General features: G+C 45.5%; 1 protein-coding gene across 1 annotated transcript in view; it reads left to right on the top strand.

Moving 5' to 3' along the window:
- Nucleotides 1-391: 391 nt before the first annotated feature.
- The window catches only part of SMARCD3 (SWI/SNF related BAF chromatin remodeling complex subunit D3), a gene marked incomplete at its 3' end in the record, with an annotated part of 54,128 nt that continues 43,960 nt past the window's right edge, over nucleotides 392-10,559 (top strand). Inside the window, 1 exon segment of the mRNA XM_086630903.1 lies at nucleotides 392-469. Coding sequence (XP_086487029.1) covers nucleotides 392-469 — 78 coding nt within the window.

Here is a 10,559-nt window from a genome sequence, read left to right as displayed (position 1 = left end):
CTCCCCCCAGCCCCAGAATTCACCATCCCCTGGTGCAGAGGAGGAGAGCTTGCAGCACTGCTACAAAAAGGCTGAGACGTGCTTTCAGTTCGCCTCCTGCTTATCTCTGCTGTTTGGACAGAGGGGTTTAAAAAGCTGGATTTTCTGTCCCTGCAGAGTAAACACGCAGCACCCGGCAGCACAAACTATTTCTGGCTTATCAGTGGAGGAATGCAGCAGCTGAGGCTTAGCGCGAGTGGGCCGTCGGCAAGGCCCTGAAGGGGCCCCCTCCCCACTCCGCGCTATTAGAAGTGTGAGAGCCCAGCAGGACTCAGAGGGGAGAGTTGGAGAAAAAGGCAGAAAAGGGAAAGAAAGAGGAAGAGAGAGAGTGAGAGAGGCTGAGCAGACCCTGATGGCTACAGACGAAGTTACAGGAGGGGCTCGCAAAGCTACGAAAAGCAAACTTTTTGAGTTTCTGGTCCATGGGGTGGTGAGTCGGGAAAGTTAGTGAGCTGGCTGGCTCTGAATAGAGGGATGAGTGGAAACTGGAGGCTCTGTGCTGGGCTGGATCGGCTCCTGCGGTGTGCTCCTGGGGCGCTGGTGACCGCCTCGCCAGGAGAGCACCGGGGTCTGTAAAGCCCCCAGAATCTGCACGGATTCATTGATGATATAGGCTTGTGTCTGGGGGGATGTGTGCTGTGATTTTTGCTTTGGTTCTCCGTGGACGGTGAATAGCCTGCTTTTGAGCCTGATCGTGGTGCAGAATCTGCGCTGGATCTGACCCAAATGGGCTTGTAGGACACTTTGTTCTATAATCAAACTTGTGTTTTGAAAAACAATTCTGATGAAAGCCTGATGAAGCCTTGTGGTGCTGCCTCTGGTTCTTGTCTCCAGTCTTGGCTCTTGTGTATCCTCTGGCTACTTAACAGGTGACTTTCAGGGGCTTGAAGAGATTAGCTCTGCAGATCTGTAACAGTCTATGGGAACTCACCCATGGGAGAATTTCAGGGTGCCATGCTTAATTAAAGCAATCCTTCAGGTCTTTGAAAATTTTCCAGCTTTTGTTTAAGAATGAGGTCTTCGATCTCCATTTAAGGGGAAATGCTAACCCTGTTTTGCTGCCGTTGGAAACGATGTTCTTTAAATGACTCCAGTGATTGAGAGCAGTCACCATTTATAACATTTGGATTTCTTGTGTTGATACACATATGACAAAAATAAGACTGTTAACAAACCCCAAGGAATGCAGGTATTGTTTGGATACTGGTAGTCCTGAGTGTTTTCTCTCTTGAGGATTCTGGCACGTCCTTCAACACCTTTTTGAAGACATCAGGTGGAGGCTCTTGCGCAAAGATCATAGAAATCTGTGGAGCTCACGGCAGGCTCCTAAGTTGTCTCTGCAATTCAGGCTTTCTCCAGATGTGTAGGATCTAGTGTGTGTCCTGCAGGTCCTGGATGTGGTGCAAGGCTAAGGACTATGCACTATGACTCGCAAGGCTAAGGGCTTTCAGATGGCATTGTGTGTTTGTGAGAGCAGTGGGCAGGTGATGTGGTGCCAGTGTGCAGGAGCAGGCTGTTGCGAGACCGGCGGATGTACAGGGAGGACTGAAGAGCAGGTGTGCAGGTCTGTCGCAGTGGTTTCGTTGTGCACGTGTGGATTCATTAAGGTGGTCTGGCTCAGGATGGCTGTAGCTGGGCAGAACCGTGGGCAAGTTGGGAGAGGGAGGCATATGGGATGCTTTTGCCTTTTCCAAGGGTTCTGTTGGCATTCACACACCAGTGATCTTCCTTTAGTACCGAGAAGAGTGGCAAAAATAGTTCTGTGAATTTGCTTCTTCCACATCTAGATGGACTTCATGTGAAGGCAGCATGCTAGCCTCTTAAGCATGGGAACTTTTAATTTATACCAGAATGAATGTAGCAGAGCTCATTTCCATTACTTATTTGGGTGCTATAAAAGTGTGCCTTTTCTGCCCCAGCAGTTTGCCACTAGTGGCACCTTGCTTGAATATCTGCGTTTGCCTGAAATATCTGCATTTGTTTGTCGTCTTCCCGCTGCTTGTTAGTGAGACTGGGGCTTCTTTTCTGTTATTCTGCTGCTCGTGCACCTCATGTATGACCCTCTCCTTCCCTCCATGATGATCTCCTTTAGTTCTGCTTTTGCTTCCTTGTTTGTTCTTTCCTTTACTTTCTTCCTCGTCTCAGGTTCGTTTTGATCAAAACACAGGTTGGGGTAATCAGTTGTCTATTACTTAAAAAATGTTTTAAAAGTTGTAAGTTCATTTTATCTCTTTAGGTCCTGTATCCTACCAAATAAGAGAACGTGCCATCACAGCCATTACCTGGAGTTTGCATATCGCTAGCTATCGAGTTTTATTATCACCCACCATGTGTCAGTGTCTGAATTAATTCCTTGTAAATCAAATCACATAGCAAACTTTACTGGAATTTCTTGGAGTCAGATTCTGCTCTAATTTCAGGGGAAAATTTCCTCTTCAAATTACTTAGTTTTTATTTTATCTGTGATAACATTACTTGATTTGGTTATTGCAGGCTTCTCTTTTTTTTTTTTCTTTTTTTCCCCCCCCCAAAAAAAAAGGGAGAGGTAAATAGAGGTAGAATGTTGTGAGAAAATTTTTCACTATGTGAACACTTAAATGAACAGGATAATTTTGCAGTATTTCCTAAGGGCAGTTAGCTTTTGGATTCATTTGATCTTTCTGGAAACATATGTTCCTTTGCTAAGGTCACTTCGCCCTTTGCTCTTGTGCACTTGATCTTGCCTTTGTTCTTTCCCATATTGCCAGCCTAGAAGATATCTTCTTCCATGTTTGTCCCAGTCAAATAGGACACCTCTGAAAGGTGAAATCTCTGAGCGGTTAGAAATCTCAGTGTAACACTTCATTCTTGTCCTGCTCGAGTTCTTGATAGTTTGTTACACCTCTGGTTTGCAGTTCTTCTTTTAAAAAGGTTAGATTTCCTTCAGTTATTTATTTTTACAGTTCTTTTACTCCTGTTCTGTTTCATCAGGGCCTTGCACATTGTTTTTGTGAGAAGAGAGAAATAGGTTCCCCCCCCCCCCCCAAGGCTTCATCCTTTACTTTGTCTTTTTTTTTTTCTTTTTGTTCCTCTCTGCTCTATTTCTAGCACTTTTATGGATAAATGCAGCTTTAATCACCACATTTCTGTTGATTTATCTCTTGATTGATGCATTTTCTACTGTCCAGTAGTACATTTCAGGCTGTCTTTATGACATCTCCCTCTGGGCGTCCAGCTGTTGCCCTGAGTTTTGCTGACCCAAACCAAGTTATTAATCTTGCAGGTCATTCCTTTTCCCAGTTTCTTCTATCCTCCAGACCCTATCATGGGCCTTCCTGCTGGCTGGATCCCGTCAATGGATGTTACCTTTGTCTCTCTTTTTTTTTTTTCCCCCTTTCTCTTGCTTAAAGAGGTATCTTCCCATATAGCCTCGTGAAGGTCTGTGGTGCAGAACTTGTCAAAGCTCTTGTCCAGACATCTGTCTTCTTGTGACTCAGTTGCAGCAATCTCCTCTTTGGTGCCTTGTACTGCCGACCTTGCCTGTGTCATCTTCACACGAGAAGCTGCTGAGAGCTTCGTTTTCTTGTCCTGTTGTTCTGACCTTTTTAATCTTCCATGTCCTTTTTCTGTTCGCACTTTATCTTCCTTCCAAAACCCATCTTGTTGCCTTCTGTACACAAGGTGCACCTGTAAAGGTCTATGTCTCTTTCTTAACTATCAAGTCATATCTGTATGTACAATATACTTGCTGTCAGTTCAAATCATCTTCTTTTTCCCTTAGTCATCTTGTTCTTTGTCCTCTGTGCTGTGCTTAGGAGGCTCTTCCTGTCAATGTAAGTCCTTATCTGTATTTATTTTCTGCTAGTATGTGTTTTTTCCATAGTTCCAACTAATCTCTACACTTTAATATTAGTTACCAATCAAGACTGCTAATTTATACAAACCTGGGTATCACTTATGGGACTCTGCTTATCCTCAGTCATCTTCTTGGCTGGTTATCTGCCTCTCAAATCCGATCATAGAATTTTATGGTAAGTACAGAAACTGTGTTACCTGAAACGACGTTTAGTACGGTGGAAGAAGGGTCTCAAAACATGCCATCATGTAAACAAATACTTAATATAGTGATAAATAACTCGTGCTAACATTAAAACAGACAAAAGAACAGGTCTGATGCCCCAAAGATGTGTATGGAGTGTCTAATAACCTTATCAGTGATTTGGAAAAGGGGATGAGCAGTGAATTTCATAAACAGATTTTGCATCTCCTCATACATTATTGGGTTTTAAGTGAACTGTAACCATTCAGGAGAAAAGCTTTGGTGTCCCTGTGAGCTGCCTAGTGTATAGCAGCAGCCACTGCTACTAAGAAAGCAAGTAAACTGTTAGCCTGGTTAAGAAATGAGGCAGAGAATAATACAAAAGCAATTGTAAATCCATGGCATGTACTTACAAGAATATTTTTCTGATTTGGTCATCTGCTTAACTAGCAAGCAAAAAGAGGGGTGACTCGGAGGGCAGTAGTAGTGGGAGGCCTGTGAAGACTTTGTCAATAAGGCAATGTTGGAGCGGGATTTATTTATAGTATCTAAAGATAGAGACTGATTAGGAAAATTGTAAAACCTCTGTCATTGGAGGCTCTTAGGCACTGGTTAAAGAAGTAAACACCTATCAAAGATGGTGGAGATACTGGTGATACTTCTTTGACACAACAAAGGACTCGATGACTTCAGAGACTTGTATTTCAGTGTATTAAGAAAATTGTATTTGTTTTATTAGAATGGGAAGAACTAAAGATATTCTCTCCAAATTGAATGGTGGTTTGTTTTAAGTGGATAAAAGTGATTGTTTTTTCCAGCCAGTCATTAGTTTGTGGAGATCACTAATAGAAGTAGTGAGGTGAGGAGAATATTAGATTTGAAAAAAGTACTTTGCGAATGAAAAATTTCCTCTAATTTTTTATATTATCATGGATATAAATACTATCTTGTCAGAGCATAAATCACCTAACACTAGGAAGGCTAGAAAAGAGTCTCATGAAATGTTGGTTTTGGACAGTTTGTTCCACTTCAGTAACACAGGACTGTCCTCATGGATCTCTGTGCTGTGACATTGTCAGGGAACAGGTCCTGGAATGGAGTCACTGGTTTGCTGCATATGTATTCCCTGTTTTTTTAAAACAAGGAGATGTTTGGGGTGAGTGTAGGGCAATCTGGAGAAATCAAGGGACCTTAATGCAGTGAAGAAATGTGATTGGGAAGGTACTTACAGAGGACTGGGAGAGCGAAAACGTTGTACAGCGTTCAGCCGTAGAAGTAAGCTGGCAGTCGAGGCGGAAGGTTTGTCCTTTCCTAGCTTGGACTAACTGCAGGCTAAAAAATACAGAAAAGTTCACACGTAACTAAGAAAAGAAAATCATATTCGTTCTAGCTAGGGCTTTCACAGAGATCGATGCCATTTTATGCAATATGGGCTTATTAAACAAATGTGAGTTACTCGTTGAGAAAACTTGGATTTGCTGACAAATACAGGTGCATAGATATGGTTGATCTGTGAGATGCTTGCATTGCTCTTTGTTTTTTTGAAAAAGAAACGCTGTAGGAATATGAAAACAGTCACGCTGGATCATTTAGCCCAGTGTCCCCAGTTGCAGGAAGCAGCAGAAAACTGCACGGAAGTGTAGGAACAGGGCAAAAACCTAGGGATGCTTCGTCCGAATGCTCTGCGCTGTGTAGCTCTGGAGCTTTCTGACCCAAAGCTGCCTTCTATTTGTAGTACCTCTACATGGATTTTATTTATGTAGGTTGGTCTGCCGATGTCTTCCTGAACCCATATAGACTTTTAGCATTCACAGTGTTTCGTGTCAGGGATTCGTGCAGCTCATCTTACATAAAGAAGTACCTGATCCTGACAGCTGCTCGCTGTTGTCCAGTTCTTGTGAGGGAAGAGAGAGGCAGCTCTTGATCAGCCTCCTCCCTGTCCGGGCCAGCCCTGGTGGTGCAGAGCTGTGCTGTTACCTCTGCCCTCCCACTGCCATCCTTTTTACAGAGTCAAGAGACGCGTCCTGGTAGTTCTTCACACAAAATCCATTCCATACACTATATCACAGGAGTGGATGTGATCAGATCTATTAAAAGGAGCAAGCTGATGGAACTCAGAGATGGTATATAGGATTTGTTAGTGTCGGTTCCAAAGACCTTTTTTTTTTTTCTTCTTGGTTGCATCCAAGTGCTTCACCTGAGGGTTGGTGTCTGATTATTCTGAGCTGTAAGTGGACACGCATGAAACAGAAAGGTGGTCGCTGAACTCTGTCTCAAGTTACAATTCACAGTTCTGTAAATATGATGCTTTCTAAGTTAAAGATTTTTGGATTGTCATGAACATTGTTTAAAAGTGGGTGAAAGCTAGAACGCTTGGACCTTAGTTCTCTAGGATCTGAGAGCTCTTGAGAAATGGAGGAAGATGAGTATGGCATTACTGATGTTTCTGCTTGGTAAATATCTAAAAGATTTGTAGACATTAAAAAAAAGGAACTCATATGAGGTAACGTCTGTAGTTGCAGGAGAGGAGAGGAGAGAAGCTGTCTACAATTTTTTTTCGTGTATTTCTAAGAGTCCACTTTGAAACCACACTTTCAGTTGGGAAACCATTTGTGCAGTCAGAAACAATATCAGGCTTGTCTATAAGTTTCTTAACAGTTCCGGGTACTTCCAGTGACCCATTCTTACCTCCAGACGGCATCTGGCATCTCCTTTTGCTTATGTTTATGCCTTACAGCCATCAGTAGCTGCTGTAATGCCTCCACACGGTATGTTGTCTTGCCAAGGTAGCATCTATTTTTAGTTAAAATACGCTGTTTGTATACTTGCTAATTGCTGTTGTTCTTCTCAAGATCTGTTGGTTTCTCTGTTGATAAGAAGCCCGTGGCTGTTCAGTGCGTGCCATCAGAGTCCTCCTGTGCGGTGCTGAGATGGATGGAGTCTCTGTCCTTCAGAACAGGAAACTGCTGTAGGTGCAGCTCAATGCTGTGTTGCATTGCAGTGACTCCCCGCTCTCTCTTCTGTCCCTTTCAAAGGCTCTTGTAGCTGTTTTTTGCTTTTATTTTTTGGCACTTTCTTTTTCTTTTACCTATCAGTTCTCTGGGTTATTTTCCTCTATCTGGTATGTTCGGGCAGGAACCCTCCTTTCTTCTGCTTCAGCATTTTGGCTGCTATGATGTTGATGTCCCTTGAGAAAAGACTCTGCAGTAGAAATACATAGAAAAGCACCACTCCAGTGTTGTCTCGTTTCTGCCGTCGTACAGGAGAAGTTCACCTGAAGAATGCCAGAGAGGAGGAGGAGAGAGGCAGTCCTGTGATGTGACAGGAGGTTCAGGCAGGGAAGACAGTAGAAAAGCCAGATGTGTGACTCAGGAAGCAGGATGCCGGAAGGTATAGGGAGCTGTTGGGGAGGTGGTACGCTTGCGGCACTGACAGCGTGCTTGGCTTCGGGGAGGTGTAGCTGGGCGGTGATGGACTGTGCAGGAACGCAGGCAGTCGGCAGAATTCTTGGGGACCAGTATGCGTGCATGAAATATTGCTCGTGAGCCTTTCTGGCTCAAAACGGCACAGAGTGCATTGAGAGTAGCCCTGAAGAGAAGGATTTGGGGGTGTTTATAGATGAGAAGCTCAACATGAGCTGGCAGTGCGCTCATGTGGCCCAGAAGGCCACCCGCATCCTGGGCTGTATCAAGAGAAGCGTGGTCAGCAGGTCAAGACAAGTGATTCTCCCCGTTTACTCTGCTCTTGTGAGACCTCACCTCCAATACTGCGTCCAGTTCTGGTTTCCCCACCATAAGAGAGACACAGATTTGTTGGAGCGTGTTCACAGGAGGGCCACAAAGATGATCCAGGGGCCGGAGCACCTCTGCTACGAGGACAGGTTGCGGGAGCTGGGATTGTTCAGCCTGGAAAAGAGAAGACTTCGGGGGGACCTAATAGCTGCCTTCCAATACCTGAAGGGAACCTACAGGAAGGCTGGGGAGGGACTTTTTACAAGAGTTTCCACTGATAGGACAAGGGGAAATGGGTTTAAGTTGAAGGAGAACAGATTTAGATTAGATCTTAGGAAGAAATTCTTCAGTACGAGGGTGGTAAGACTTTGGAATAAATTGCCCAGAGAGGTTGTAGATGCCCCCTCCCTGGAGGCGTTCAAGGCCAAGTGGACGGAGCCTTGAGTAGCCTGGTCTAGTTGAGAGGCGTCCCTGCCCATGACAGGGAGGTTGGATTAGATGATCTCTGAGGTCCCTTCCAGCCTATGCCATTCTGTGATTCTGTGGTTCTATGGTTCTGTGCGTGCCGTGCTGCTTGGCCTCACCTAGCTGTTCTGCAGGCAGCTCTGCTCTGCTCTTTGCCTCATCTCAGAGCTGCGAGAGTGGTCCCTTCAGCTGGAGACATGCGGTGGTCTTCCTCATTTCCGATAGCCCACAGTGGTTTTGCCTTCTGTCAAGTAATGTGTTTGAAGTAGTGCAGAGTAATACGTGTGCGTGGAATCAAGGGAAGAAAAAAGAGGATGAGTCTGTGGGTAAGAACAGAGTTGGGTTGGTGGAGGGGTCTGGGGTAGATGGTTTCACAGGAGGAAGGATGTGTCAGTGCTATTTTGCACTGCAGCCTTCACCATGGATGGTACTTGTTCAGGACAGATTCCATCTCCATTTCTGAGGAGAATCCTGATCCATAGACAGGTGCAGCTCCAAGATCTCTTCCAAAAGATCTAACGATGTTGTAATACTCTTTAGTATCAAGACTTGGTGTTTTTAGTGTCGGTATTGTGAAAAAATCAGTGTGTTGTCTTGCAGATGTTGTAGAGAGCGAAAAAAGCTTTTAGATAAGGTGGGGAGGGCGCTGCTTGTCCTTCTGCTATAAAAGTTTCGACAGAGAAAGCACTTCTGTGTCTTGAGAGTCTGGCGGGCTTGCAGCAGGGTGGTGGCAGCTGCACAGTGAGCAGCGTTAAATCTGTGGGTGATATCGGAGACAGGAACACGAGAAGGGAGAAGGAATGAGGTGGGGCAAGGGGTGAGACCGAATGTGCTTTTGGAAAGCTGTCTCCTTCTTCTCAGCTTGTCCTTTCTCTATGTGTGTTAGCAAAGGGAACCAAGGAAGCTCAAAGATGTGAGGCAGATCAGAAGTGGAGCTGGCTTGCTGCCGTGTTCTCTGGGCCTCGAGGTGTCCGTTACAGAAGCAGAGAAGGGGCTGCGGTCTGACCGTGTGGCCAGGCAGTCTCCGGGAGGGACGAGCGTGAGATGGCTGTGTCCAGGATCTGGCCTCCTCTGAAGGACTGTCACACGTCCCCGCTGACTGACGGGAAGCAGCTGGCACGATGGCCCACGCTGCGCTGGAGAAAGGCCACAGCGTGTGGACTGGCAGACAGCAGAGAGACCTTAAATAGGAGCTCAAGTGAGAAGCGTTCCTGGGCCGTTTGCTCCTGCTGACTCTGCCCGGGTCGGGGGCCGGCACGTGGGGACGGAGCGAGCTGCTCTGTTCCAGCAGTTTTCATAACTCCATGTTTATGGGAGAAGATGTTTCCAGCTCGGCCCAAAGCCCCAGTTTTGCCCATTTACTGCCTCCTCTGCTTGGTGGCCATACCCACCGTCGATTTCCTGCGTGAATACGTGCTGAATTCCCCTGCTCGGCTCCCTGTGCTGGTCCATGGCCTCCCTCAGCCTACCTTCTCTGACCATGTCGGTTCTTTGCTGATCCTTCCTTCCCTTTCTTTCTTTCCCTGGTGCTCTTCGTGCATACGAGTGCAAGGAGTATCTAAGACTTGTGATGATCAGGGAGTGCACTGGGCTGGGGCTTTGGGGACCGCAGTGGATTTGGGTGGTTAGTTTGGAGACGCAGGTCCAAATTACATTTAGAATTATGTATTATTATAATATATTATAGTTATATAGTTAGAAATTCTAGAAGGATGAGATAAAGGTGAAATAAACTATTCTAATTTTTGAATTTTTATTTTGTTTATTAACTGTACGAAAAAATTTTCTTCCCACCCCCCAGCACACTGTCTTGCATACCCTCTGGGGTGCACGCACCTCTGCGGAGACCGCTAGTGTGCTTCTCCCAAGTACTTTCTCAGTCTTTAACTGTTGATAATTCAGAGAAGTTTCTGAGCCAAATGTGCTTTCCATGTTGTTAGCATCTCTTTGGAAAGGGGTTCCACAGGCTGACCACCCACTGTGTGGCCAACTGTCCCCTTCTGCTGACTCCTCCAGGCCTCCTCTGATGGGCGTAGGGTGTTATTCTGGAAGGGGCAGTGAACAGTCAATCCCCAGCTGCCCTCTCCAGGCCACTCGTGATTTTGCAGAGCCCTAGCAAATGCCCACTTAGATTACCCTGGATCTCCTCTTTCCAGATGGCAAATCATGGTATATTTACTTTTGCTTATGTGGATGCGGTTCGTTATGTGGATGCTTAATCGTTCCCGTGCCATTCTTTGTACTTTTTCCAGATCTGCTGTCCCAGTTCTGAACGGCAGGAACCAGAACTGCACACAACATTGAAC

Source organism: Tauraco erythrolophus, unplaced genomic scaffold (genome assembly GCF_009769465.1).
Source record: "Tauraco erythrolophus isolate bTauEry1 unplaced genomic scaffold, bTauEry1.pri scaffold_58_arrow_ctg1, whole genome shotgun sequence".
Taxonomy (NCBI): Eukaryota; Metazoa; Chordata; class Aves; order Musophagiformes; family Musophagidae; genus Tauraco; species Tauraco erythrolophus.
This window is presented reverse-complemented; position numbering and strand designations above follow the sequence as displayed.